We start from the raw sequence: 14138 nt of genomic DNA, 5'->3' as shown, positions 1-14138 counted from the left end.
AGGCACTGAGAGCAATAGATTTCACAAACTGTTGCTTGGTTAAATCATAGAAATTTAGCAAGCAAGAAAAAAATCTAGTAAACAGAAGGAAAGGCACATATAAAAGCTCAAAGGCTTATGCAAGAGTATATTGCTAGCTGTAAATTGCTTGGTAAGGCTAGAGAGTAAAAGCTGCTTCACTTATGAATAACAGACATAAATGAGGGCAATGCAGAGTCTTTGTGAGCCAGGAAAGGCTTTCAGCAGGAGCTTGCCACAAAGTTCCTTTGGTAGCCATGTGCACACTAAAGTAAATTAGGGTAGACACAATGTCCAAGTGTTAGGCAAACTCTGAGACAGAGGGGGGGGGAGAGAGGGAGAGAGGGAGAGAGGGAGAGAGGGAGAGAGAAAGAGAGAGAGAGAGAAAGAAGAAGAAGAAGAAGAAGAAGAAGAAGAAGAAGAAGAAGAGGAGGAGGAGGAGGAGGAGGAGGGAGGGAGGGGGGGGGAGGAGGAGGGAGGGGGGAAGGGAGGGAGGAAAGTTTTTAATATTTATTTTTTTAGTTTTCAGTGGATACAACATCTTTATTTTATTTTTATGTGGTGCTGAGGGTTGAACCCAGCGCCCCACGCATGCCAGGGAAGCACGTTACTGCTTGAGTCACATCCCCAGCCCTGGGCAAATGGGATGGTTATTTAAGGAGGTAGAAGACAGAACTTAGTGACTGCTTAGATGTACAGGTCAAGGGTGAAGGAAAACAGTGCATGGTGACTTGGGATTTATACTGGGTGATGCCATGACCAGAAAGGGGGTCTAGGGCATGACGGAGAAAGGAAAGATGAGGTTCAATTTGGAATGTGCCTGGGAATTTCCTAAGACACTATGAGGTATATTTCTTCTTCTTTTTTTTAATATTTATTTTTTAGTTGTAGTTGGACACAATACCTTTGTTTTATTATTTTTATGTGGTGCTAAGGATTGAACACAGGGCCTTGCACGAGTGCTCCTCTACTAAGCCACAACCCCAGCCCTGGGGTATACTTCTTAAAGAAAAGGTGTTAATAATTAAATGGACTTGGAGTCCAGGTCAAAGGTCCATGTCAAAGGTCTATAATGGAGCTACTGTCTACTTGACAATAATCTTCATGAGGGTAAGATTTCTGTCAAATTTGTTCATTGTATCCCTAGGACTTAGTATAGTACATGGCATATAGTAGGTGCTCAATATAAAATATATTATCACTTGCTAAGTCTAGTGAGCACTCAGGCTATGGGAATGATAAAAACATGAATAGATAAAATCATGAAAAATGATAGAAGAGGAACATATGATAGAAACTGATAAAGAAGCAGATGAAAGAATACTGACATAAAAGGCAAGGAAAGAGAAGGGTTCAAGAAGAAGGTGGAAGACACTGAAAATGTCAAATTCTACAAAATCAAGAAAGAAAGGGAGTGAGGAGATTTACCAGATTAGTCACTTGTGAAGACACTGGTAGGATTCTGCAGGTGGTTTTATGGAGTGGTGAGGGTACATCTCAGACTGCTCTTTCAAAAAGCCTGGTCTCTTAAAAAGAGGCCAATGTAACTTGGAAAATGTTATATTTAAAATTTAATAAAAGATCAAAATGCTTATATAGCATATACTGCCAGTTTCAAATGATTCATATATATATTATTAAGATGTTGATGGACGTTTATTTTATTCATTCATTTACATGCTGTGCTGAGAATCGAACCCAGTGCCTTACATATGCTAGGCAACTTCTCTACCACTGAGCCACAACTTCAGCCCCATGATTCATAATTTCTATTAAATCTTTGCTCTTTATATTTTACAAAGAGTTTTAATTAAAAGTCTTACCTCTTCACCTGGTTGGTGAGTTAATTTCTGTAGTTGTAATGTAATTTCATCAATAGTTTCCTGTGCCCAAATGAAAGCTTCATCATCTGCTGTTTCAAACTGTAGTCTTCAAAGAAAAGACAAAGTCAATACAGACCTCCTCAGGGATGCTTACTAACACAAACACCACAGATTAGGGGACACACTGCTTTGCTTATCACTTGTTCCTTAGGCTAAGTGTTCTCTTTTCCTGGGTTAAGTGTTAAGGTATTTTCAGACATATGGGCTATTTTTAAAGAATGATGTTTCCTAATGTAAATATGCATCATCTTTAAAATTTTAATTCTCTACTCTTGGCTACCTATTCATAAGGGACAGAGTCTACCTACCCTGTCTAAGAATGCCATTTCTGAAGATAAGACAGAAAAGTCTAACCTATTAGAGGCTTTCTGGGCTAGATGGTGCAGTTTTGAAGCCACAAGTTGAAGCTTCTGTCTGAGCATTTCTATTTCATGGTTATAACCAGTTTCTCCTCCATTCATTTCAGGGTAATTTGATTCTTTTGTCTCTCCTTCTATTTTCTGTTGAAGAACCCAATTCCTTGTTCGATCATTAGTTAAGCTCCAGGTGGTTGGCTGGTGATTTTGGATAAAGCAAAACAATAATTATAAACATATAGCATTTCATATTCTTTCTTAAGAGGGAGCACAATTATTGTTTATATTCCAAATAAGGTTTATAGAATTAATTTTGAACAATTTTCACTTAACTATTTAAATACTTTAATCAATATCAAAAGTTTTTGCTCAAGGGGCAAGTAACTTGCTCAAATAACTTGAAATATATTTAAAAAGAAACAAAGTATCAATTTACCTCATTAAGATTCTGATATAGAATTCGTCTACTTCGTTTTTCTTCTCGTTCTAGTTCTTGTGTCTGGAATTCCAGCATAATTCCCTGCAATCGCTTTCCTTCAAGATCTAACTTATAAACTTGTTGCCTCTTCTCCTCCAGCTGGCGCTGAAGATCCTCAACTTTGGACTGGAGCTCACGCATTTTTTTCTGCCCCTCAGTATTGGCCTCCTGTTCTGTCTGCAACATCTTCCTGTGAACCTGTCTATCTTTTTCCATTTGCTGTCTCATTTGCAAAGAATCCAGTTTGTATTTTTCAGTTTCATTTAACAACTCTACTATACGATGGTGTTTTTCCTCCAGCTGTTTTTGTAGCTCTATAAGTAGGTCATCTGAGGGTAATGATGACCGAAGCTGCCCACTACTGTCACTGCTACGTAGCTGTGCATGGAACTGCCGTTCCCTATCTAGAATACTACTCATTTCTTGAATTCGAATTTTTTCAGACTCAAGAAGTACTTGAAGCTCTAAGTTTCGGCCTTGTACTTCTGATAATTGGGCATCATATAGCATTCTCTGTGATTCTGTTTTCTGCTGTGATTCATTTAGTAGTTGTCTCTGCTCTTCTAAAAGTAGGTTTAGTTGAATATTTCTCTGTTTTTGATCCTCAAGTGAAAATTTCAAGTCCTTGTGAGAGAAAAATCAAATAACTTGATTCATTAAAAATGTTTTGTAGTGGCTGGGAATGTAGCTCAGTTGTGGAATACTTGCCTTGCATATACAAGGCTCTGGGTTTGATCCCCAGCATCCCCCTCTCCCCCACAAAAAAGCTTTGTAAATACATGATTACACCTTTATTAATATTAAATTGGTAGTATTTGGTAATAGAAAATACAACTTTTGTTCAGTTTATTAAATTTTCTCTATTTGTGGAAGCTAGAGAGACAGGAGGAGAGGGGGCAGGGGGGAAGGAATCTCATGAAAACAGAAAGAAGACCAGACAGAAAGGCATCAAGATGGAGAGAGAAAGGGAAGCCATAGAGAAGTACTGGAGAATGAAATCTAATCAGTTATGCTCTGTTCATGTACATATATAACACAATGAATCTCACTTTCACATGCAATTATAATGTACTAATTAAAAAAAATAAAAGAAGACAGACTAGTAGAGGAAGGGAATCAGAGGAGAAGAGGCGGATAAAAGGGGAGCTACTGGGGAATAAGACTGATCAAATTATGTTATGTACATGTACAAATGTGGCATAATGAATCTCACTATTGTTGTTACAATGCACCCCCCCTTCCCCCCAAAAAAGCTTGGTAAAATAATAACACTTTTAATCTTAAATATTAATCTTACATAGTTAAATATGAAGCAGGGAACAATTCTCCAAATAACAACCTTTAAAAATGTGTTTTTGCTTCACAGTTTTACTATATTAATAGTGTTTTTTTTTATTGTTAAGTACTTCTGTATGAATAAGTTTCTGAGAAAGCCTAATGTTGTTCTTTTTATAGTTTTTTAAAAATATATTTATATATATTTATAGGTGAACACAATACCTTTGTTTTATTTTTTTTATGTGGTGCTGATGATCGAATCCAGTGCCTCAGGCATGTTAGGTGAGCACTCTACCACATGAGCCCCAGCCCCAGCCCCAGCTCCAGCCCCCAATGTTCATTTTAAATATTCTTGAAGTATAACAGAAGGGCTCATGGTACCAGGAAAGTATTCTTTTTATTCTTCTTTAAGAGGAAACAGTATTAAAAAAATTGCTTTAGTATTAAACCGACACAACTGCCCTATTTATCAAAATGTGTGTGTACTAATTCATATCCCAAAAATATGGTGCAGCAGAGCAATCTGTCTGCTTCCTCGGATGTAACAAAAATTTATCGTACCATTAACATTTCCTCATAATTCAGTTTAGATAACACTACAACAATATTCAACACATACAAGAGTCTAAGGTTGTCATTTTTTTAAAAATATTTTTTTAGTTGTAGAGGGACACAATACCTTTATTTAATTTATTTACTTTTACTTGGTGCTGAGATTTGAACCCAGTGCCTCACACGTGCTAGGTAAGCGCTCTACCACTGAGCCACAATCCCAGCGATTAAGGTTGACATTTTAGAGAAAAATCTCAAGAGTTTAGATTTTCCAAAAATAGAAGGGCAAAGAGAATACCTCAAGTTGTTCTTTATCTCTCTCTTCATTGCGTCCCAATTTGGCTTTTTCCTTCTCTAAGGCCCACTGGAGCTCTCTTGATTTTTTCTGTTCACTTGCTAGTGTATCATTAAGCAAACGTAGTTCATCTGTTTTGTCTTTTACTTCCAATCTAAATAAAATGAATAAATGAACTTTCATAAAACTATTCTATGTATTGAGAGAAACAGGCAACATTTTCACTAAAGGGCTGAGGCACATTATAAACTACCTAATAGAAAAATATAAACTATTTAGAGATTAAGGATTAACTGTGGTTTATTTCAAATTACCTGTTCCTAGTAGTACAACTACCATTATTTACCACTCTTAACAATTATCCAATCTGTTTCTAGAAAAGAATATTAACAAAACATTTCCCTTGTCTTTTACTGAACATGGGAATTGTCATGCATTTTTACAAACGAAATACCTTAGTATTTACACCAACAAATATATCCTTTTCATAAGCGTTATATCTTCAAATACTGTGTATTTTAGCTAACTAAATTCTGAAACACATTGAGATCATAAAGGTTAAGTTCATATTGGCTGGAGGTAAAATAAAGATCACAAGTATATCTTATACAAGTCTCAAATAGAACTGAGGGCCACAATACAGATTGGGCCAAAACAATCTTAAACTTATAATTTGGAAAAATTAGGGATATTCACCCTCTACTGTAGTTTTTTCCTATAAATAACAAAATCACATGCTACTTAAACAACATGTATTTTATTTTTATAATATCTGCATAATATTTATGACAAAAGTACTCCAATTCCTTCACTAATACATGTTTATAATAAGGAAGTGTGGTATACCTGAATGCTTCTAATTCCTTTAGATGCTTATGCTGTGCCTTGAGTGTTGTTTCAAGTTCCAATTCCGTTTGTTCAAGTTCATTTTTTAGTTCAGCAACTACCATTTTTTCTGAACTCAGGTGTTCTTGAAGTTCACTTGCTTTGTCTTTCAGATTGCTGAGCTCCACTTGCATCTCCAGAATTTGAGTCTGCTTCTGCTGAATAGTATATTCCAAAAGTTCTAAAGAAAAAATGATCAATATTTATAATTTAACCTAGTAACTCATATTTGGTTTATAAATATTTTATTGATAAGAACTGATTTTTAACATAGGAGGTAACTGCAAAGCAATCATGAAAGGATTACAGTCTCCAAAGTTTAATACAAATAAACTTTATGCATGTTTTCCTCATAGTGGTAGTGGCCAAGATTTCAGAAGTATTTATGAAAATGATAAAAGTTTAACAACAGGGGCTGGGGTTGTGGCTCAGTGGTAGAGCGCTTGCCTAGCATGCATGAGGCACTGGGTTTTATCCTCAGCACCACGTAAATGTAAAAACAAAGATAACGTGTTCACCTAAAACTAAAAAATATAAAAAAATAAAAAAATATTCTTTATTTATTAATTTTAGTTATAGATGGACACAATACTTTTATTTATTTATTTTTATGTGGTGCTGGGGATTGAACCCAGTGCCTCACACAGTTAGCCACAACTCCAGCCCTCCAAGAACTTTTGAAAATCACACATAGTACTTGTAGGAGTTATTCATGTATCTATGACTATAATGGTTGGCACTGTTTGCTTCTTTTGTTCAGCCTCTCTTTGCAGACAGTCCTTAGGAACTTTACTTTTATAACTGTTCCAGAAATAGAAGTCCAAACTCCAGTTGAGATCTTGTTTTTTTTCAATAAAAACGAACCAAACCCTCCATAATACACGTTTATTACAATGAAAATAAACTCAAGAATTTAAATCTCGGCCAGATGTGGTGGTACAAGCCTGTAATCCTAGTGGTGCAGGAGGATCATGAGTTCAAAGCCAGCCTCAGGAATGGTGAGGTACTAAGCAACTCAGTGAGACTCTGGCTTTACATAAAATATAAAAGAGGGCTCAGTGGTTGAGTTCAATCACTGAACTAAAATCTTATACATGTTAAGTAAAAACAGGTTACAAAATATGCATCAGGATCCTGTTTTTATGACAAAAAATATACTTATATACATATAAACATTGAAAAGGTCTGTAGACATTTACTTGGGTGTTAAATAGTCATTATGTAACATTACATATTTAATAAGAAAAGTTTTTACTTAAAATTCTAGCAAAGTTCATCAACAGACATTACAATTAGTAAGAATGATATTACAAGAAGGACATAACATTGACTTTAGAAGATAATCATGTTAATTTAGCTTTTAAAACTATTTCTTAGGGGTAGAGGTTAATAATTTACACATATAAACATGAATCTACAGAGATACTCATTAAGACTTCAATAACATTCTATATAAACAATATTAATTACCTCTAAAATTTTTCAATTAAGCCTTTGTCTACAGGGATATGTTTGGTTTTTTTTTATTGGTTGTTCAAAACATTACTACAGGGATATGTTTAATTTAACTTATTATACCTGTTTTCTCTGAAGAATTTTAACATGATTCAGCTTTTCAATGACAAATTTTGAGCTTGTGTTGTGATTTTAAATCGGCAAAAGCACAGGTGTTTCTATCATCACTACATGAAACAGTTACTAAAGATGCATGTGTCCTCAATAGATACGATGAGAATTTAATAACGATTTCCATTTATAGTTAAATTAAATAGACTTTTATCAAAAAGTGGGGAAAAGATCCAAGCAAGCATATTATAAAAACAATAATCCAAATAGTTGATAATCATATGAAAAAGCACTAAGCCACTTGAATAATTAAAATCAATTAAAACTACAATTATGTACTGCACGCTAAACGGATTGGCAGCAAAGGTCTAACAATACCGGAAAGTTGGCAAAGTTGTATATAACACAACTCTCATATACTGCTAGTGCATGCACAAATTGACAAAACTACTTTTTTTAAAAAAATATTTATTTTTAAATTGTAGTTGGACACAATATCTTTATTTTATTTATTTTTATGTGGTGCTGAGGATCAAACCCAGGGCCTCCAATGTGCTAGGTGAGCACTCTACCTGTGGGCCCCTAACAAAACTACTCTTTAAAATAGTTTGGTGTTCTCTAATAAATTTAAAGATATGAATTCTATGACCCAGCAATTTCACTCCTAGAAAGACATAAGTACAATTGCATCAGAAACACTTTGCAACAGTGTCCACAAAAGCAATGACTCTAATAGCTAAAAAGCAGAAATAATCCAAATCTAATCAACCACAGAATGAAATATAAGTTGTAGAATATCCAAACAAGAGAATTCTATATGGTAACAAAAATGAACTATAGATAAATGCAGTAAGTTGGGATAATTCAGGAAGGTGACAGAAGCAAGACATAAAATATACAGATAAAGTTCAAAAATAGAAAAACTTTAAACATATATGATTTTGGAATATATAAATTAGTAATAAAACTAAAGAAAAATCAGGATAACCTCTAAGTTACTAAAGAGGGGGCCTTTAGGATGTGGGCAATGTTCTTCTCCTCCACAGACATTCATATAATAATGTCATACTGGGGCTGGAGTTGTGGCTCAGCAGTAGAGTGCTCGTCTAGCATGTGCCCTGGGTTCAATCCTCAGCACCACATAAAAATAAATAAATTTTTTAAAAAAAGGTATTAAGTCCAACTACAACTAAAAAATAAATATTAAAAAAATAAAAAAATAATGTCATACTGAAGAGTTGAATTGTTCACTTTTCTGTATGTTGTTATAGTTAAATTTTTAAAAAGAGGGATTAAAAAAGAAATGGCTACTTTAATTATGGATTTCCTTTTCCTTTAGGTAGTTATCCTCTAGTATGTAAATCACCTTTCTTAATGTACAGCTTTAAGAGAGTTCAACATCTCTAGCAATTAGAGAAATACAAATCAAAATTACTCTAAGATTTCATCTCACTCCTGTCAGAATGGCAATCAATCATCAAGAATAGAGGCAACAACAAATGTTGTCGAGGATGTGGTGGAAAAGGCATACTCATACATTGCTGGAGGGACTGCAAATTGGTGCAACCACTATGGAAAGCAGTATGGAGATTCCGCAGAAAACTGGGAATGGAACCACCCTTTAACCCAGCTATCCCATTCCTTGGTTTATATACCCAAAGGACTTAAAATCAGCACAGTATAGTGATGCAGCTGTATCAATGTTTATAGCAGCTCAATTCACAATAGCTTATCTATGGAACCAACCTAGGTATCAATCAACAGATGAATGGATAAAGAAAATGTGGTATATATACTCAATGGAATATTACTCAGAGCTTTAAAGGAGAGTGAAATTATGGCATTTGCCAGAAAATGGTTGGAGGAGGAGAATATCATGGTAAGCAAAATAAGCCAATCCCATAAAACTAAAGGCCAAATGTTTTCTCTAATTTGTGAATGCTATTTCACAATAAGGTGGGGGGTAGTAGGGAAGAATAGGGTTACCTTAGATTAGGTAGAGGGAAGTGATGGGAGAAGAGGGGAGGGAATGTGGGGATAGGAAAGATAGTAGAATGAATGTATATATGTGACTGTATGTATATATGTGACTACATGACCAATATGATTCTTCAACATGTATACTCAGAAAAATGAGAAATTATATCCCATCTATGCATGATATATCAAAGTGCATAAATGCATTCTACTGTCATGTATAACCAATTAAAACAAACAAACAAACAAAAAGAGACCATGAAATTAATTTGTTTAACTTGGTCAAGGTAAGGCTACTGTATTTAAAATTAGATACAGTTGTTTAAAATCAATTTGACAATCCTCTCTAGCCACTACAGTAATTACTATAATTAATGTTCTGAAAATGAGAAATCAATACCACTAAAAGGAAATGTTTTAACTGAGTAATAATAATGTAAAGTGAAATATTTTCACCCATTTGTGTAATTATATGAGTCTGTTTTGTAACATACCTAGGTTTGGTTTATCATTTTCTTGTTCTCTTTTCAAGGTCATTTTCTTGTCATTAATTTGAGCACGTAGTACTTCAATTTCAGATAATAAGCTTCTTCTGTCTATTTTTTGGAGATATTCCATAGCTGCTTGATACTCAATACCCTTTTTGTAACAAAGGAAAAGAAAAAATCAAGTGAAGAGAGTTGTAAAGATAATAAAATTAACAACCAGAAGTCTGAAGAATAAATGAACCATACATGCTAAAGTTTTTTTCTTTTAAAAATTTCATTATTTTTGTCTAAAATGTGGGAGGATTTCTTGCAGATAGATTCTTCTTTACCTCTAAATACTGTAGTGTATTTCCTAAAAATAAGAGCATTCTTTCACATAACTGCAGTACAATGATCAAAAGAGTAATTAACTTATCATAATATTATCTGGTATAGAGAGTTTTTTCAAATTTTGCCAGAGTTCTTTAAGAAAAAAAAAAGTGATTCATAAGTATTCCTTTGTCTTTTGTGATCTTAAATTTTTTGAAGAGTACAGACAGGTTATTTTGTTGCACGTCCATTAATTTAAAAAAAACTTTTTTGGACTAATGTAAGTCAAAGTACTTGAGGGGTTCAGCCAGCTTTCCCCAATAATAGCTTATATAATCAGAGCACATTATCAAAACTAAGAAACTGACATGGATAAAATTCTATTTAAACTATAGGTTTTAATAAAATTTCATTTGTTTACATGTACTCAGTTTTTCTCTTGGCATACAGTACTATGAAATTTCATCACTTGAACAGGTTCATATATATGTACCACAATAAGGGTACAAATTATTTCAATCACCACAGAGACTACTCTGTAGTCCTACCTTCTCTCCCTAATCCTAACCTCTGGCAACTACTGATGTGTTCTCTATCACTATAATTTTGTCATTTTTAGAAGTTACATAACACACAGGAAGTTTAGGGTATTGATTGTTTCTTTTTTAATTGTTGAATAATATTTCATTGTATGAATATATCACAGTTTCTCCATCTATTCACTTACTGGAGGACATCTGGGTTGTTTCAAGTATTTGGTTATTACAAAGAAAATTACTGTGAACATTCATAAATAGGTTCATAAATAGACACAAGTTTTCATTTCTGTTGATTAAATATCTACACGTGTGACTGCTAGGCTGTGTAACAGATGTACGTTTACCTTTACAAGACACTGCCAGATTTAGTTTCCAGAGTAGCAGTCCTACTTTACACTGCCTACTAGCAATGTATGTGACATGCAGTTTTTCTCCCTCATTACCAGCACTTGGTGGTGTCACTATTTTTTATTTTGCCCAGTCTAATTGATGCATGGTGGCCTCAGTTGGTTTTGGTCTCATATTTTCCCAAGTGGATTCTGATTATGCATTTCATAGAAGTACAACAAATTAATTCCTTCGTATTAGGAAGTACTCGATGTCTTTTTTTCCCCATTACTGGTTATTGATTCTGATCATTTGGATGGGGTTTGCAAGGTTTCTCCAGTGTAAAGTGACTGTTTTTCCTTTTGTAGTTAAAAATGATCTTTTAGAGATTTTACTTTTCAACTTTTTCACATTAGTTTTAGCATCCACTGTTGATTATTGCTGAATTGATCGTTACTATATTGCTGAATAAAGTATGATCTTATAATTCCTTTGTTCCTTCTACATTTAATAGCTGGCATTCAACTGTGATAATATATATCCATCTACATGAGCTCGTGAATTCTTATTTTACTCTTAACTTTAAAATCTGTCACTTTCATTTTGTTTGATCTTTTAATTTTCTAACATTGGCCAGTGAGGGAACCTTCAACAGGCTTCTGTGACCTTCTGACATATTCCCTTATTTCTTTGAATAATTCTTTACATGCTGGCAAAATGAGGGATTCCAGGTTTACCTTATTGTCTTCCTACTCTATTCTTGGAATCACCAGATTCAAAAGGATTCCTAATTCTTTTTAATGGATAACATATTTAAAAAACTAAGTCCTGGGTACTAAGTATTGTGAGAAGATTAAAAAAAAATTTTTGTTTTAGTTGTAGATGGACACAAAACCTTTAATTAATTAATTTATTTATATGTGGTGCTAAGGATCTAACCCAGCACTGTACACTGAGTTGCAACCCCAGCCCTGTGAGAAGATTTTTAACTACTGATTTGATTCTGTTGTAGGTCTTTTCAGGTATTCTATTTCTTCCAGCATGAATTTTGATAAGTGATTTTTTTTTTAATTTCACCTCAATTTTTTTTGTATAAATAAAATAATTTATAATATTTTGTTATTATATTTGTCACATATTTAATTATGATCTCATATTCATTTATAACATTTAAAAATCATAATGAATTCTCCAGAAAAGATTTTCTTATTAGCATTTTCAAGGAACCAATTTTTAATGTTTTATCCTCTATATTGTACTGGTTATATATTTCATTAATGTTTTTTACTTTATTATAGTTAATCCTCATTATTAATGGATCCTGTGTTTTCAGATTTGTCTACTTGATAAAAGGTTTTTGTAACCCTCAAATCAATACTTGTATTGCTTTGTCAGACATAGTTAGAGTAGTAAAAAATTTAAATTTCCTCATGCACATTTTCCTGGCTAAGTTAAACAAGGGCATACTCTACCTTTGTATTTTAGCTCTCATATTGTACACAAATGTCCTGTTTAGTAACTTGTTTTTCCATATTGTGCTTTTTATTTGTGATTTCATGGTTTTAAATGGCCCACAAGTGAAGGGCTTGGTGTTCCTAATTGCAAGAAATCTGTGACGTGCTTTAAGGAGAAAAGTGTGTTAGATAAGCTTCTGTATGATTGCTCTTGGCCATGTTAAACATTAATGAATAACATACAACACAGAAGGTATCTTTTTTCTTTTTTTAATGGCACTGAGTACTGAGCCCAGGGCCAAGAGTATGCTAGGCAAGCATTCTACCACTGAGATACATCTCTTCTCCCCTCCCCATATAAGATTTCTTTAAACACAACCACACAGAAAATAAGATCATGTATTGACTGGTTGATGAAAATATTGTGATTGAGGCTTGCAGTAACCTATTTCTGCATTTCCCACAGGAGCAATGACTCCTTGTAGGTTTATAAAATATAACTACTGCAAATAATGAGAAGTGACTGTATCTTATTCCTTCTCTTTTCTTTAGGTTTTACAGCTCTTTCTAACTTTCCAAGTTTGAGGACAATCTCATTAATTTTAAGTTTTTCTTACGTTCTAATATAAGACAAAAGGTAATGTTCTTCTCCTAAATACTCTTAGTGGCCCCTGTTAAAAGTGCTAATCTTCATACTTAAATTAAGACTCTAAAACGAATCAGCAACTGATTTTCTTATTACTATTAAAAATAGTATTCTTTAAAATAAAATTGTTTTGAGACCGGAGCAGGAAGCCGCGACAGCCGCCCAGCCAGACCGGAGCAGGAAGCCGCGACAGCCGCCCAGCCAGACCGGAGCAGGAAGCCGCGACAGCCGCCCAGCCAGACCGGAGCAGGAAGGCGACAGCCACCCAGCCAGACCGGAGCAGGAAGGCGCCAGCCGCTCAGCCAGACTGGAGGAGGAAGTCCGGTCCCGCCCCGAGCGCTAGTCTCCAGGAAGCCCATCAACCCTTAAAACCCATCAAAGTGGGTGTGGCTACCAGCACAGTTGCGGCTGATCCAGGTACCCGGTTTCCAACTCCCCCACCCTTAGCTGCGATAACTCAAAATATTTCCCACAAGCTTTTGGGGATTGTAGCTATCAACACAAAACAACAACTGTAGGGGCACCTGGTTTCTACCTCAGAGACTAGAGTAGGGAAGATACAGGTGGAAGCTCATTTCCCTTCACACTGGCTATACCCACCACCCTGAATACAGAGGCTCAAACTAGGAATAGACAACGCCATCTACTGGAAGCAAGGAAAACAGTGTTCTGAGAGACTTTTTTTTTTTTTCCTCTCTTTCTCTTTTCTTCTCTCTCTTCCACAACTTCAGCATATGTGAAACCAAGAACTGAGCATGAACAACTGAATTACCAAAGTAATATAATATAGAGGAATTGCATATACCCCACCTCCCCCCCATTTTTTTTCTGTATTTCTATCTTACTTCCCTTTCCCTTCTCTTATTTCTCTTTTCTTCCTTGTTATTTCTTTTCTTTTCTTTTTTTTTTTTAATTCATATTCTCTCTATACCACTTTCAATCTCCTAACTTTTGCTATCTATACATAGGGTAACTATCTAAATAGGAGGTTGAGTCTATACATTCTTCCATAAATTACCAGTCGAGTGGTTAGAGTTCTCCAAAGGTGCTAAGTTAGTTTAACCTCATTCCCTCACTCCTTTCTCTT

The 14138-nt window shown here is 34.5% G+C and overlaps 1 protein-coding gene across 6 annotated transcripts in view; it reads right to left on the bottom strand.

The window, feature by feature from the left end:
- The window catches only part of Akap9 (A-kinase anchoring protein 9), a 129590-nt gene that overhangs the window by 8266 nt on the left and 107186 nt on the right, over positions 1-14138 (bottom strand). For all 6 annotated transcript variants that reach the window (XM_076833572.2, XM_076833591.2, XM_076833582.2 and 3 more), the window contains 6 exons: positions 9783-9927; positions 5707-5926; positions 4864-5014; positions 2694-3359; positions 2256-2455; positions 1842-1947 (listed from right to left, as the gene is read on the bottom strand). In XM_076833572.2, coding sequence (XP_076689687.2) covers positions 1842-1947; positions 2256-2455; positions 2694-3359; positions 4864-5014; positions 5707-5926; positions 9783-9927 — 1488 coding nt within the window. The remainder of the gene's footprint in view (positions 1-1841; positions 1948-2255; positions 2456-2693; positions 3360-4863; positions 5015-5706; positions 5927-9782; positions 9928-14138) is intronic.

Source organism: Callospermophilus lateralis, chromosome 1 (assembly GCF_048772815.1).
Source record: "Callospermophilus lateralis isolate mCalLat2 chromosome 1, mCalLat2.hap1, whole genome shotgun sequence".
NCBI lineage: Eukaryota > Metazoa > Chordata > Mammalia > Rodentia > Sciuridae > Callospermophilus > Callospermophilus lateralis.
Note: the sequence above shows the minus strand (reverse complement) of the source record. Positions and strands in the feature narration are given on the sequence as shown.